The sequence below is a fragment of the Kryptolebias marmoratus genome, linkage group LG16, assembly GCF_001649575.2.
Source record: "Kryptolebias marmoratus isolate JLee-2015 linkage group LG16, ASM164957v2, whole genome shotgun sequence".
Taxonomy (NCBI): Eukaryota; Metazoa; Chordata; class Actinopteri; order Cyprinodontiformes; family Rivulidae; genus Kryptolebias; species Kryptolebias marmoratus.
Window position 1 is genome coordinate 22,439,603 of NC_051445.1, and position 16,585 is coordinate 22,456,187.

General features: G+C 38.3%; 1 protein-coding gene across 3 annotated transcripts; it reads right to left on the reverse strand.

Moving 5' to 3' along the window:
- Positions 1-11,005: 11,005 nt before the first annotated feature.
- Positions 11,006-15,965, reverse strand: LOC108234162 (riboflavin transporter 2). Of its 3 annotated transcripts, XM_025005246.2 has the most exons (5): positions 14,105-14,302; positions 13,536-13,615; positions 12,325-13,402; positions 12,024-12,147; positions 11,429-11,641 (listed from the first exon to the last, which is right to left on the reverse strand). In XM_025005246.2, the coding sequence occupies exons 3-5, from the start codon at positions 13,353-13,355 to the stop codon at positions 11,429-11,431; spliced, it is 1,368 nt and encodes a 455-aa protein (XP_024861014.1). In that variant the 5' UTR covers positions 13,356-13,402; positions 13,536-13,615; positions 14,105-14,302. The 3 variants fall into 3 exon arrangements, with proteins under 3 accessions (XP_017268612.1, XP_024861014.1, XP_024861015.1); XM_017413123.3 differs by lacking the exon at positions 13,536-13,615 and having other exon boundaries at positions 11,006-11,641; positions 14,105-14,300; XM_025005247.2 differs by lacking the exons at positions 13,536-13,615; positions 14,105-14,302 and adding an exon at positions 15,838-15,965.
- Between the last annotated feature and the right edge of the window lie 620 nt (positions 15,966-16,585).

Here is a 16,585-nt window from a genome sequence, read left to right on the forward strand (position 1 = left end):
TGTGATTATCCCCTCCAAAAATATCAAGGATATTGTTTTAATTTTCTTTGGTCGATAATTTAAAGTTGCTTAAGTTATGCATTGCCTATTTTTTGCAACAGAATACTTTGGTCCACAGTTATTTAATCAGCTGAACAGCTGGAAAACTCCCATTCTGATTTCCATACACGAGAAACACACTTATTTTGCCTTTTTCTACCTAAACTGGGCTATAGCAGGACTGAATGCAACACATTTTGGCTCTGCCAGGTGCAAACAGGAACCTGCACGTTTCTGTTTATAGGGTGGGTGGCTCTGAGTGAGCCAGCTCCTCGCCATGGGAGCGGTGCCACGCTCCTGTGTACCACCTGCCAGTTCTGCAGACTTTTTTCCATTCAGCAAAGTTATGAAGCTCCCATAGTGACAGAAGGCAGGCCTAGGCAGTATGCCCCTACACGATCTCGGTATGCCCAAAAATAGCCCCACTATTTACAGATGCAGTCACGCCCCTTTTTCCTGGCACACTGTCCTTCTTACCTTAGTCTTCCTCTCAAAGCGCCACACCATTTAACAAACAGGAGAGATGGCCGAGGGCGACGCTTTCCACTGCCGGAGTAGCAGTCCAATCGTGAAAACTGCTCAACGTTTGGAGTAAAGAGAATGTAATCAAATCTGTTTATAAAATGTTCTGAACTTGTGGATTTTGAGCACATGCTCCAAATATAAACATATTTTAGGAATTAATTATTAACTTAAAAACATTAAAACATATTTTAAAAAGAAGAACATTCTTTAGGTTATTTAACAAGCTACTTAGATACGTCAGCTGCTTTTTTTCTATTAATTATTTTGTATATTGTTTGTTTTTCTTAGGTCAAATTGCAGTAGGATAGACATATGCAGTCCAGGATTTATGCAAAGCCAAGATACCTTCCTTTTGCTCCAGTCCAGTCCAAAACGGAATCAAAATAAACATATAAAATCACCCTTATTTTCCACCACATTCTAATTATATTTTTTTATTTGTACTATTTTGGCTTGATTTAGTTAATGAGATAAAGTTCTAAAAAGAATTGTTTCAGTCAACATTTTAGTGGATTTGAGCGCTACATCAGGTCTGATCAAATATCTGGGCCAATTAGAAGAAAACAAACTCAGGAAGATTTTTGTTTGTTTCTTTTTGACTTTTGACATAATCGTCAAATTGTTCACAATAAAGTCAAATTGTTTTCTTTCAAGAATAAAGTCAAAATGGCAGAAATTAAAGTTTGTATTTTGAATTTAAAAAGGACCGACAATAGCCAAATATAGTAGTAGTTATTATTATTATTATTATTATTATTATTATTATTATTATTATTATTATGTCTGGAGTTTTGCTGGAGAAAAAACAAGTTGGAAGTTGTTGGCTGTTGTGTTGATAAAAATAAAAATTTACATTTTTTCCTTAACATTTTGACTTTTTTCCGATTACATTTATTGCAATTAATCTCACAACTGAAACAAAAGTAAATCAATAAAACTACGTTTTTCTTCTAGCTAGTGTTAATACATCCTTATAGGTCTTTACTCTGACTCTTTTTTCCCATATTCTTTGTATTCCTCACATAGCTCAAAAACATAGGTGTTAGGTTAAATGGAGATTCTACATGGCTCTCAGATGCATGTTTGAGTGTGTATGTCCATCTGTCTCATGTGTCTCTGTGTTGGCTCTATGATGGACTGCCGACCTGTTCAGAGTGTACCTTACCTTCTGCCTGTTGTCTGCTGGTAGAAACACCTGCCAAGTAACCCTGAACAGGATGAGGCAGGAACAGAAAATTAGTGAGACTGCAGTTTTTTTTCCTTTCATTGGCTCTCTATAAGGAACTAAATACCTTGTTTGACTTTACTTCAGCTCGTCAACGATGAACATACACACCTCTGTCTGTCATGAACATAAGAGCTGTCAGAACCCAAGGTTTCCACTTCTTGACCAAACAAAAGATTCCTATTGATCAGGCTGGTTTTCACATAGGCAGACAGTTCAACTGCATCCCTTTGGTAAAGATGACAACACAAAAATGCACATTTAAAAAAAAAAAATGCTTGTCCCTGATCATAATCTCAGCGCGTGCCTTTTCTCCCCGAGGGCCACACGTACACACCACCTGGCAGAGGGCATGACTTAGAAGTTTCATTGTACAGATTTATAGCATCTTTATTGCCCCACTTCCTCTCCTTTTGTAACCCCACAGAGCACTTGATTTGGGCTTTTATAAGGACAGTGAATAGGCACAGTGCTGAAGCTGCTGCCCTTGTCTCTCACCAGCCATCTGCACGTAGTAAATCTTCAATATACCTCTGTTATGAAGGGCACGTTGAGAGAACCACGGGGGTGGCTTTAAGAGATGCTTTAAGAGATAATGACTTGACCATGCTGAGGGACCTGCGATAGTTCTGCTCCATATAAGCCAGCGCTGCATTTGATCTCGTTTCATCCTGTGAGTCAGTTTTTGTGATTTTCTTATTCTTCAGAAACATATGTTCGACCACTATAAACAGCCTTTCTTATCAGTTACCTTTGGAAAGCAGATGAGGACCATGTGTGTGAGAAAGCGCGGGGGGCTGAGCACGTGTTTACACGTGTTTATCTAATCTGTCTTTGGTGGAACTGTCAGGCTCCACAGGTGTACACAAACCTTTTTCTTTTTTTTATGGGACCGTTTCACATGCAACAGCTTCAGCATATGACTTGGTCACGTCGTTGCAGACCCACAGACAAATCACCTTTTTAAAAGACACTTTAAGAGACACTAAGAACCAGATGGGGCCTGGAAAAATCCCGTGCCTTCTTTTATTCTCCATCTGCAATCATTCAGCTCGATCTGCTCGTTCTTCTGTGATGCGTGAAATGTTGTGCGAGGATTTATAAGATTCAACGGCGGGGACAGATGGCTCAGAATAAGCAATGTGAAAAGTGAGAATTATCTTTAAGTGCCTGTTTATACAATCACAGCGTGAGTTCTCTGTTCTTCGCATCAACGTTAAAGCATTCGAAATCCCTTTCTAGTTCACTCAGTGGGTTCTAATTCTTTATGAAGAGAACATCCAAAGCAATAATTCCCTCGTTGTTTGCTGTAAATGTTTTGGTACACATGCAGAATGTTTATGTTGAAGGTAGCATGCATTAGGAATGCTCCTAATGGGCTGCAGTAAAAGCTCTTGCTAGTCAAGAGTTCAGGCAGGTGCAGACTCTTACAGTAGATAAAGGAGCCTGGCACTGGAGATGAGTTCACGACAATCACTGTGAGGCTTTTAGACGCCTTCTCCAAGCTCAATCTTCATTTCCCCTGACACTGATTTTGCAATAAGGATCCGGAGAAAAGGGGAATGTCCATCTATTCATTTTAATGATCCCTCATTATTGACTGCTGGCAGGGAGGGGGCGGGCAAAGGTAATGATTCTTTGTCTTTGCTGGCCAATCACTCCTCTTAAAGGGATGAGTCTCTAAATAAGGCCACTAATGGATGCCCAGAGTGACCTAAAGATGACCCCGGACAACGTAACCCCTGAGAACTGATTTCCCGAAATGAAAACGTTTGCTGTTAGCTTTTTTTTTTTTACACAATATTTAAGTTGGTTATTATTTGTGAAATTTGTGAGATGAACATTAGTCATAAATATCAAACTAATTTTGCCAGCTAAGAAATAGACAGAGCATTTCACTGTCCATATTTTTGCTTGCTTTTTTGCTTTCAGGTAAATTTATAAAAAATAAAATATAAAAATAAAAAAATGACAGCACTTTGAAACATGTTAAATTTTAACGGGTTTTTATTAAGTCTTTTTTTTAAATCTAGCATTCATCCAAGCTCAATTTCCATTTGTGTGCATATTGCCCACTACTTTTCATGCCACATTTTAAACTAAAATCATCTAATTTTGAGAAATCACAGAGTTAGAGCTGTTTTTGCTAAATCCTGCAAATATTGTCATCCGTGATCTTCTGCAATATCCCAAAATCTCTTGTGATCCCTTAGAGCATGTGTTGTGACACTGAGCTACATCTTCTCCCCAGGAACACCATGGTTTACGCAGACCAGAAGGGATTCCTGAAGCTGCTGCTGAATCTTTCCCAGGAGTTTCTTTCCTGAATCATGTACCTGAAACATCTCCAATGGGAGGTTAATTTCAATCAGATGCCTAAAACCACCGGAACAGACATTTTTTTGATGCGGATGAGCAGTAGATGTACTTGACGATAGAGCTTCTCGCCTTATCTTTCAGGTTGAGCCTGTTTCAACCATCTGTTTCCTTGATCTCGCTCTTTTGATCATGATCTAAATTTCATGATAATAGGATTGTAGATTACTCTGAAAAATGGAGACCTTTGCCTTTTGGTTCAGTTTCTGCTTTATCACTGCAAAACTGGACTGGAGCAATGCCTACATTACTCTATATGATTCAGTTTGTCTAGCTATCTTTCACTCCATTCTACCATTACTCATTAACAAGACACCAAGATATTTAATTTCGACTGCTTGAGGCAGGAACTCATTTCCAGCTTGGAGAGAGCCTGCCACCTTTTGTTCCAACCGGCCTCAGAGAAGCTGACTCTCATCAGAGCCGCTTCACACTTGGATGCAAATCTTTCCAGTGTGCACTGAAGATCATGTATTAAAGATGCCAACAGAACCACATCATCTGCAAAAAGTAAAGACGAGACAATGAGGTTCTTAAACCAGACACCCTCCTCTCTACAACTGGACAGCCACCACATGATCCGGTTTATGAATGCCACTAAACAGGATTAGAGACAAGAGGCAGGCCTGGCAGAGTCCATCCTGTAGCAGAAATGAGCTCAACTTTAAAAGGTCTCATTGTTGATAAAAATCCTAAATATATTCACAGGTTTATTGCTGATATTTTTGCTGTACTGTAAGAACATTTGTCATATCAGTTTGGCTGTCTTCAGCAAAACTTATTTAGATGGCTTATTATGAGTCAGTCAGGCTTCCTTAAGCCAGTATCTTACTGGGCTGTGACTGTTGGAGACTAGTTGGTGACTTAAAATTGTGAGCAAGTAACTGGATTTTCAGTTGCAGTATCACTGAATTCTGAGGGTTTGCAAAAAAATGATCAGTGAGCAGTCCCATGTGTTTTGCATGACCAATTTGTGAAAATCAAGGCCCATATTTGTCTGTATTCTAGGCTATCCATCCATCCATCCATCCATCCATCCATCCATCCATCCATCCATCCATGCATCCATCCATCCATCCATCCATCCATCCATCCATCCATCCATGCATCCATCCATCCATCCATCCATCCATCCATCCATCCATCCATCCATCCATCCATCCATCCATCCGTCTATTATCTGCCGCTTGTCAAGTTGCAGGAGCAGCAGCTTGAGCCCAGACATCTTTTTCCACAGCCAAGAGACATAGTCTCTCCAGCAAATCCTGGGTCTTCCCCAGGGTCTCCATCCAGATGGTCAAGCCCAAATCCTAAGCTGTCCACATTATCTTGTTGCACACCACTGCACACATCGTACGCGCCTCAGCCTGCTTCGTACCTGCATTGGCAGCCGCCATTGTGTTTATGATTGAATTTACTTGGAAAACATTTAGAATTAAAATTGCAGTTTTGGTTTAGGGTTATGATCCTGGCTAGGCTACATAAATGAATGGAAGCCAATAGAATGTCCTAATAACGACAGAGATACAAATCTGTGTATGTGTGTGTGTCTTCACCAGAGTGTGTTGTCATCACCCTGTCAAAGTAATAAACCCTTCTTCACTTCAGCATCCAACAGTTTTTAAAAGCCTACTATACAGCACTGAAAAAATACACTCATGTATTAGTTGTTCTGGCTGGATTATCTGATGGATGAGAAGTGGATGGGGGAGGAATGTTATTAGGAGAATTCATCCACAAGGCTCCCTGAGCAATATTATACAAAACTGACCACAAGACAACCCTATCATCCTCAAAGATTACCTGTCTCCTACACTGTGCTGTATATGAATGTTTTATCATAAAAGCTTTTCTTTTTTGCTAAGTGCCTCCTTGAGTGTTTGCTTTTAACTTTTGATTACTTTATGTCTTGTTGTGAAGAAGAAGAAAAAAAAAATACGGGGCCTAGTCCATTTGATTATAATGGACTTAACGGGAAAAGTAATCCCTTTTGCTTAACTGACAGGATGTATTTTACAGGTGGAATCCAACACAAAGGGTGTTAAAGTTTACAATAAAGTTGAATTCTTATCTTTACGTTCCAAGCTAAAAGACAATCAAACAAACAAACAAAAAAAAACCCAGACATGACACAATCAAATGAATAAACCAGTATGGCTAACCGTGGTCCATATGTGACTACATGTGAGGAAATATAAGATGTGTTGCATGTCGATGTGAAAAGATTTACGTGCAACTGTTAAAACCAATGTCGTTGAACGTTTGCTTTTGATTTCACAGATCAGCTCTTCTTTGGATTTCTTTTTTTTATAAGGCTTAGAGTCAGAAAAAAAAATCTTTTTTTCTCTTTTGGTCCAGACTTTGACATTTCCAGCCTTTAGTCCTTCCCCTCCTCCTCCTTCTCCAACTCTTCCTCCTTTAGCAGCACTAGTCTTTACCAGACATTGCGTTGGGAGCGGGGAATGGTCGATTGCATAACAGCAGGCGAGACTTGATCGTTCCTGGCCTTCGAACAAAATTCAATCATTCTCTGCATACTCCAATCCCATGATGGCCCATTAAAGAGCAGCACGGGCTAGGATTTCCCCCCTCATGTATTTTAAATTGAAATTACGGTCACAATGTCTCCTGTATGCGCAAATAGAGAAAGACAAGGAGCTTAGGGAAAAGGAGATGTCATACTAGCTGTTGCAGGAGAGGCTAAGTCAAAGAGATAAAGAAAACCACACTTTGTGTGTTACTAGAGTTTATTCATCTAAATCCCATTTTTTAAACTGAAAGGGATCTGTTAGTGTTCCTTCAGATCCAAATATTAATATTGACTGGAATGTTTCTCTGTTTTCACGTGTTGCTTCCATTCAAGCAGGTATGTTACTTTTAAACTCAGCACACCATAAGTCACTAAAACCACAGGAGGTCATAAAGAGAATGGGTCAAGTATGAGACACCGGTAGATGATGACCCCAGATGTTTTCTGGGATCTGAATCAGACTCTGACTGGCCACGAGTTCCTCATTCTTGTTTGTCTTTGTGGACTGGAGGAAGGATAAACACACACACACACACACACACATGTGCGCACACACCTAAACACCCTCTGATTTAGTGTGCGGAGAATATGATACACACCTAACTCTGGTGAATGGGGGACAAACACCTCAGAAACACACTTGTAAAATGACACTGAGCAATTTTATTTTTTTCTTCAGGAAAACCCCAAAATGAAGGCATAATCAAAAAGAATACTAATTTGTTAAAGTTTTGTTTTTTCTTCTAAAGGACTTCTGAGCTCTAATTTTATAAAGTCATTAAATCTCTCTTTCTGGTTTAGTAAACTGAGTTAAATGAAAGCCTTTTTCTAACTCACTTTGAATCAGTGCAACAGCACATGAATCTTCACACTCGACGGCACCGTAAGCGAGTTCCTGTTGATGAACTTTATTTCAGTGACATCTAGTGTCACATTTAAGGATGTGCAAGAAAGTTTAAAGCATTTTTTTATTAAATGCACAATCACTGTTTTAATTTGATGGTAAATAATCATTTCCCATTCTTTTTTACAATTACCTATACTGTATATAAACTTTAGTCTTATTTTGTAATACCTTAGAGGCACTCTCCTTGGTTGTTTTTGTCCTAGCATTCTGTTATGACTCAGAACAGCCATTTATCCATAGTGTTCACTACAATGAAGGATTAATCTAACCTCAGTTAAAACTACATTTTCAAAATGGGATGGGATAGGATGATTTTTGTCTTTTTTATATTGGGTTCTTAAATAATCTTCAATGAAGCAATGAAGGCCATGCTTTGATCAAACACCACAGATGTTTGTCTTTTTTTTTTTTTTCTTTTGGTGAAAATGAAAATGTGCACTTTAATGGATAGACTGCATTTATGGCATCCCTCTTGTCATCAGAGCCACTTTTGTTCATTCTAAAAACTGCAGTATGAATAATTACAATCTGTGTGATGTGATATTTATCTTAAACAGAAAGGAAGGATAAAAGCGAATGCAGAGTTTTTATGTGTATTAACACTGTTTTATACAGCACTTATTGGGTTTTAGAGAAATGATTGAGTATTTGTCTGAGGATTTTATTTGATGGGTTTTACCACAACATTCCTGTCAGACTCATAAAATGTGTCTTTAGAGGAGATATTCCAAACTTTAGATCTTTAACAGCTTATTAATGTCACTGTTTGAGACTCTGTACTGTTTTCTGTTTTTGTGTCTGTTTGGTTTTCTTTTTTCATGAGATGTTCTCAGTTGCCCAATTCCTCAGCCACCGCTGGCATCCCTTCTTGTATTATGCTCAACACCACAGGACAGGGCCGAAAGGTCTTATTGCCATCACATGTGATTTTTTAAAAGACCAAGATTTCATGTGGGTTGAAGTCAACTCACATATTTTATGTTTCTGAGCTGTCAATCAAGGTGGTTCCTCAATGGCAGCTTCATTTATGAAGTCTCACATTGTTGCAGGATGTGGCCATGTTGATGGATGATTTATGAATAGCTGGAGGCAGCCTAAAGAGTTGCTCATCTTTGCAGCAAATCATTGAACTGTTTTGTTAAAGGGGCAATTGCCTTGGTTTAGTTAATAAAATGGCCTGCCTTGTTCCTGAAACTGCTTCCAGCATCCCTGCATTTGTGTTTTTATATAACTCATTTTTCTCTGTGACAGTTAAAACGATCAGAACAGGTCTTCAAAGACCACTACCTTCAAATAATAATGTATAATAAAATCAATCTCCTGAATTTTACCTCAAATAACTTATTGCAAAATCAACAACAATGCCAACAATTCTGCATAATATTTATCACACAGATGTATGTTTTAAATCATATTAAACAAACTAAAAAAGTGCACTGTGTGTGCATACATATGCACATATGGCTGGTCAGAGCCAGCACAAGGAATCTTTTGTGTTGCCTCCGCATTTAAATGTGTGTGGATGCTGGAGGCCAGGTGTTTTCCAGTGAGGAGAATCAGAGAAGAGAAAATCTGTCTGGACCTTCAGAAAATGACAAAAGCAAAGGTGTAAATGTTGACAAATGAAGAGCTTTAGTGTTGGGGTCTTTGGTGTGGATCAAACATGTCAGGTGTAAGGGAAGTCTGACCCAGGAATGCAAACCACATGAAAAGCTTGAGTAAAACTAAAGATTTAATAATAACAAAAACAAAAAGAAAATATAATTGAAGACTGAGAAACTATGTGGACAGGGTTGGTTGAGAAGATTGGAGACAGGTGTCTTCATGAAAACAGGGAAGAGGTAAAAATGGGCGTGACAGGACTGAGGAGCAGAAGCTAACTGAGGAAAAGTACTAAGAAATGACAGGAGGCACTGGGAAGAAACTGAACACCAAGACTCTACAAAATATCACATAAGAAAAAAACCCAAAACAGAAAAATAATAAACACTGAAAAAACAAAGATTGTGACAGTGTCATCCTGTCACTTCACTATCTGGATACTTTTATCTTGATTAAACATGACCAGTCACTGTGTAGTAAAAACGCAATATAAAAAATTCCAATGATACGATATAAACTGATGACGTGGCCCTTTCTTGGGTCCCCAAAGTAGTAATTTGATATAAAATTACTCATTACCATATGTAGAGCTTGGTTCAGTCTTGGCAGATTTCCTTATATATATATATATATATATATATATGTGTGTGTGTGTGTGTGTGTGTGTGTGTGTGTTTGTGTGTGTGTGTGTGTGTGTGTGTGTTAATTCTAGTAAAAGCAAATTAATAATGTCAATTATTTCCTGCAATACACTCTACAACTCAGCAAACACGCAAAACACTTAGCTTCCTAAGAGCTTAGCTTCATCTATAAACTACATTATATGAATAAATTAACAATTTTAAATCTGTTTTTATCTGGAGTTCAAGAACTTGGCTTAATGACTGTGTCCTTTTTATGTTGAACATAAAAGCTTTAGTTGCATTACAATGCCTTCAGTTTTACCTTTAAAATTCACACAGTGACATCTAGTGTTGTATTTAAGTACACACATATTTAAAACCGTCTTTGTCAGACATTTATTTATGTTCTCTCAGTCTTTCCATCTAAAGAGCTTATGTGCAGGTGAAAAGTTAGCAACACATTAGCCTGGAAGAAACTACATCTGCATGGAAAAAATATAAAGCTGATTTGAGTTTCTGGGTGAACATGGACTTTATTTGAACAATTGTAATTCGGACTGTAAATTCATTTGGAATTTGCAAAAAAAAAAGAAAAATATCTAACCAAACTGAGTCATTAGAGAAGTGACATGAATTAGTTTTTAGTTGGTTTTTTTTAAGTTAGAAGAGCATTTCAGTGGTGTAATTTACTAATTTCACTGTCTTTTTTATTTTTTCATGTAGGCCTAATATTTGTGTTATTATTGAGGGCTGCAGTTCATAAACAGAGCTTTGGGGAAATTAAACCTTATAGTAACAGCATAGCTATATTTTTTAAGACACCATAATCAAGATCTTTACCAAAGTCAGAGTTATATACTTAGATTTTATTATTTTACTTTGATTTGATATATTCAGTAGATCTTCTCCAATCAATTTCTCATGCACAAAATCCATATTAAGCTGAAGATTTCCTGAAATATTTTTAGAACAAAATAACAAAGAACCTACTGTGTGTTGTTTGTTTTTTAGCCCTAAATGCAGTCTTACTGTATATCTGTACAGAGCCACCACCACCAGGCACAAATAGAAAAACATCATGTTAAAAAAGCAACACCACTAAATATTTACTTTTTAGTATCAACAAACCAAATGTTTCATTTGAAAATGTCTCCAGTAACAGAAACAAAACAAGTTGAAACGGTTTTATCCACCAAAAAAGTGCAGATGTTTTATTGTCAAAATTTAAGGCAGCTTTTCAAGCCAAAACTGGTGATCATTCTTACATTCACATCTTCCTGAAACTTCAAGTAAAATGTCCTCTGACTTGTTAAAGGAATTGTAACATGTTCATAAAATAGTTTCAAATTTAATATTTAGATTACATTACATTTAGATGGAATTAGATTTTTTTTTTGTAGCTTCTTACTCCATATGTCAATAAATAAAAGTAAAACAAGTGCCAAAAACGAGGAGAGTGAATGCTCACCTATCCATCCTCTTAAAGCAAGTTGAAATATGTAAAACTCATGACTGCATTAAGGTCCATACTACAAAAATAAGTGCCATCTATTTTAAAGTTTGTACATCAGTGTTGCACTTCAACATATACGATATAGTGTCTATGATGGACACTTTGTGTTGCAAGCATCACCTGACTTGAAAAGTCTATAGACACTGACCACTGGAAACATGGACACAGCACCGAGCATGGAGCCCAGCTGCACTACAGCACCACACCACACGAGGGCACTGTGGCCCTCATCTCTCAGAATCACACCGATGATGACCTTCACATAGGACAGTGACAGGACAAACAGGATCCAGGCCAGCACCTGCAGGAAGCAGAAGGTCAGTATTGTGCCTGAAATTAAACCTGCTTCCAGTAATGCAGAAATAAGTCAAAAAGCAAATTGTCCTGATTTGATTGTTGCAACCATTCAGCATTTAAAATAAGTGTCTGTCCTGAGACATAAAAATATATCTTTATGAGTTAAATGAGAAGATTTGCAATTTGAATCTGGAAAAGTATGGAAATTCAAAATCAAAAATGTGTACAATTTCTGCATAAGGCATCTAACAAAACCTGAGTATCACATGTGGATGATATGTTCATTCTTGTAAAAGGGTTTTGTAAAAGTAATTTAGATGATATGCAATACATGAAGCTTTATAGACAAATGTATACAAAGACGAGTAAAAAAAAAGCAGTCTTACTATTACAAAGGTCCCTGAGTTAGTGTGGACCAGCAAGGGACAAGGACTCAGAGCAGCCATGGCCATGATGTATGCTCCAAAACCAGTACCAAAAATGGTCAAAAAACCCATAAAGGTAAGAGACCTGGAAACAAAGGTACAAGAGGTGAAACTTAAAATTAAACCACACAAAGTGTGTATTCATCAGTAGTTACAGCTACCTCTACTGGTGACCTGAAACTGTTTTAAAGGAGCATTCCTTTTATGATAGAATCTTTTTTGTGTATGTAATGTTTATATACCTGAGTTTGATATTTCTCACCTTACTGATACGAACATGGCAATGAAGCAGGCAACAGGGTTAGCAACAGCAGCCATGGTGGCAGCCAGATGATAAGCCTTGTTTCCGTAAGGCAGACAGGAGTAAGACTGCACAGATGGCAGTACTGCATTGGTCAGAGCATTGACCCAAGCCAACACAACAAATATGAACACCACTTCCAAGTTGCTGTAAGTCCCCTTTCCAAATGAACTCCTGGGTTCTTTCTGGACAGAATCTAGGGTGCTGAGCATTGGCTTCTGCTCTGGTGTCTGGGCATGAAGAGAGAAGCCTTGTTCCCTCTTCTCGTGTTCCAGGTCTCTACTGAAGTACTGGTCACTCTTTCTCTCCCGAGCCACAGCTGGATGGTGGTTGAGAAGGATGAAAGCTAACAGGCACACAAGCATCATGGCACTAAGGAACACAAAGAAAACCTGGACAGAGAATCTGGCTGGCTGGTAGATAGCTTGTAGTTCATCACTGCCCAATGTACTGGAATTATCGGCTGGCGAGTTTCCAGCCAAGGTGGCATTTTGACAGTGGACTACACCAACACCCTGAATCAAAGCCACCAGTGCAGGCACCAGACCACTGAGGCCTTCACCTACAAAGTACGTAGTGAGATACTGGGGACGTAGGCGCATCATGAAAGGCAGGAATGTGACAGATGATGTGCAGTCCACCACAGATAGCAGAAAACTTAAAATCAGAAGAGGCACACTGTGCAGAGAGCCTGTGACTGTCAATGTGTGCTTCCAGAAAAAAGCCAACAGAAATGTAACAACGATCCCCAAAACTACAATGAAGTAGATGACGGGCCGCTCGTCCAGTGTTGTTGGGCAGAAACGATGCATCAGGGTGATGAACAGAGGACCTATGTTGGCCATTTGGATGAGGACTGTGAGATAGGAGGGCAGATACCAACCCTCTGGAATATCTTGTACAACCAGGGGGAGCTCCACCCACATCCCGTTGATGGCCACCCAGGAGCCCATACCGAAAAGGCACGCCAGCACATGAGTCAGCAGCGACATGATGGAGGTAGGAATGAGGCGCACCAGGAAATATTGATGAGCAAAATCTGAAAGATAGTAACAACAAAGTCATGTATGATTCGTAAAATGTAAAAAAATATATTAGAATATCAGATTAAGCACAACTTAAGTGAAGTATTAAGTAATATAAAAGCACATTCCCATGATATTCTAACTGACCTGCCTGATCTTTGTCTTTCTCTGTACCTCTGCTCACTTACGGTCTATGGATGCTTGACCTTTCACACACTGACACATTGCTCCCATAAAAAAAAAACACCATGTGTTATGACATAAACATAAATGTTAAGGGATTGTGAACATTAACATAAATTATGTAAAGGATAAGAGTTCCTTCCAAAGACCTTATTCTGAAAAAAAAAAAAAACTACAGTAATTGAAAGAAAAAGAGACTTTAATGTTTTTCGAAAAGTGGGTTGTTGATTTTAGAAGGTAATTTTAAAAGAAAAAGAAAAAGATCAGAAAGCTAAAATTTATGACATTAATGAGCATTATTCGGAAACAAGGAGGAAATGCTGCTTTAACTTCCTCCTTTGAATCATAGTCCGTATTCTTAGATTTATACATTTACATCATATTATATAGTAAACCCAGCTCATGGATTAATAATCCAGAGTAGATAGATTGAAAGATTTTGGGTTCCTAGATAACCCGGAAGTCCAATAACCTTCACCTTCTCATAACATCCGATACATGTTGTTATCTTGGAGCAGAATCAGGTCTCTTACCTTGTTCAGAACCCAGGAAACAGCTCTCTACTAAAAGAAAAACCTTCACTCCATCATCATCACTGTTTCTTTACTTACATCTGTCACAAGTATGTGTTTGTACCCTATCTCTTACCCTCCCTACATTTCCCACACACAGAAACCATCCCCCTACAAAAGCTCACACTGCTTCCGTGTCTCTGTTGCACTTGTGAGAGGAGGGACTGCACAGGCGCATGTGCTCCAACACCATGACACTTGCATCATCTTTCTGTTAGAGGGCGGTTTCAAAACCAGGCAGCCATGTGCTCTCTCCCTCTGTTTAAAGGAATAGGAGGAAGGGGAGTGAGGGAGGGGGGAGCTTTCCAAAAAGGAGCTCCTCCTCTTTTTTTTTTCCATCCCCCAGCTCCCTCACAGACGACCCTTTAAAAACACAGGCAGCAGATTGAGTGAGAAATCTTAAGCTGCTTCACTTGAATTGTATCGGCCAGTGCTAAAAAGCAGAAAGCAGGCAATAATGTTTTTGCCTGTGTGTGTTTGACTGTTAGCAAAATATCTCATGAACCAATGGGCAAATTTTATTGAAACTTGCAAAAAGTAATCATTGGATGTACATCTGTAACTGCCTTTTGAAGTCAACCAAATTCAAGAAGGCTGCCACAGCAAACTGGCCGCAAACATGTCTGTAACTCGGTCAATTTTACAGCTATTTAGCTAAACTGTAGTCCGGTAGTAGCTGAGACCAGTACCCAACACATAATCTGAGCACAAATAAATTGTACAGGAGCTTTGTTTAAATGTTTGCCATTAATTGTTTGTAGTCAAATCTGTGTTTCTGTTTGCAAAATATTTCATGAACCCGTGGACAGATTTTAATGAAACTTTAGGAAAAAAATCATCGGATGTACATCTACAGCTGGTTAACATTTGAAGACATCCCAATTCAAGATGGCTGCCACAACTAACTCTCTTAAGAAAACACACAAAAAAATGGGTGATAATTAAGTCAAAGTTACATATATTGAGCTAAAATTTGATGTTGTAGTAGCTGAGAATCATTCACAACATATACTCGAAGTGTGAGATCTCATGATATCACGCATAACATTTTTTTGAAGGTTTGACCAAAATGGCTACAATTCCATCATTTCTTAACGTAAGATTGTTGAAAAAAAAAAGTTTGTTTTTTGACTTCTCCAATCATAGATTGAGCAATTCCTCAAAGAAGACCAGTCTGTCAGGTTTAATTGTTCTGGTGCAAACAAGATTCTCCAGTTAAGACAAGCTAAGATTTCTTGTGAATTTGATCTTAAACAGAAACATTTTAACACTCGAATGCCCTGCCCCTTTTTTCTTGTTACTGGATGGGCTATAAATTAACAGCTCAGACATGCATTTTTATGTCAAAGAAATTGGATTCCTAAAACAAACTTTACATGACTCCTGCCTCATGATGACATCGTACCATTTTAAATCAGTAAAAATCAGATTGCTTTAAGTTTTATGAACTAAAAAAAAATACATGAAACACATTTAAAGAGAAACAAATAAAGGTCAAATTGAACAAAGGGGTATAATCTACTACAGCTTTGTTTGATTGATGAAAATTAAGTACTTTCTTCTTTTCTGTTGTCCTACAGTTTAAAACAACAACACTAAGAAAATTGTTTATGGCACAAAACTGAACTCAGAACTTCTTCAAAGAAATAAAATTAATTAATTTATCATTGTAAATAAAACAAGACACAACTTACCTGCCTGTGATTGGAGATGCGGAATCAGTTGTAGTGAGGAATTACAGGATGCAGCAGACCTGAGATCTGAACTGAGACAGACTGAGACTCTGATTCTGCACACAGAGTTGGAGGTGTTGAACTGCACTAGTCTGGATCTTTGTCATGTGACCGTTGAAGGCTGAGCTGTAGGGGTTCAGATCAGGAACCAAAATCCTCTGCAGTTAGAAAAACCTTAAATGTAGAGGCAGAATATGATGGTAAGATGAGACAAAACTTTAGTTAGAACACTTGCGAGGGAGCAAAAAGTACTCCACATTGCCTCAGTGCTCGGCACAGTTTGCTGAAAGATCATTGTTACACACACAGCTTTATAATACACAAAGGGCGCCGTCCTTTTACCCAGTTTGAACTGCTTTTTCTGATGGTCAGCAATGTTTCTTATTCACAAGCAAGTCCTTATTCTCGCAAAGGAGTCTCTGAGCTGGAATTCTCTCTCTGGGGTTTCGGTTCCTCTTTTTGCTGGGTGCAATTTTTCCATCATTTCCAGACACCGTTTTCACAGCAAAATGATTAAACAATACACATGAATTTTCATATCAGTGGTCAAAGCAGGTGGATGAAGAGAAAACGAAGCACAGAGGGAGCTTCTATTTTGGATTAAATGTGGTATCAATGACAACATAAATCACGTCTGGTAGATTCTTACAGGGACGAGATGTTGCTCCACATTTGGGTCATGCCAGTGGGCAGTCAAGCAGAAGTCGAC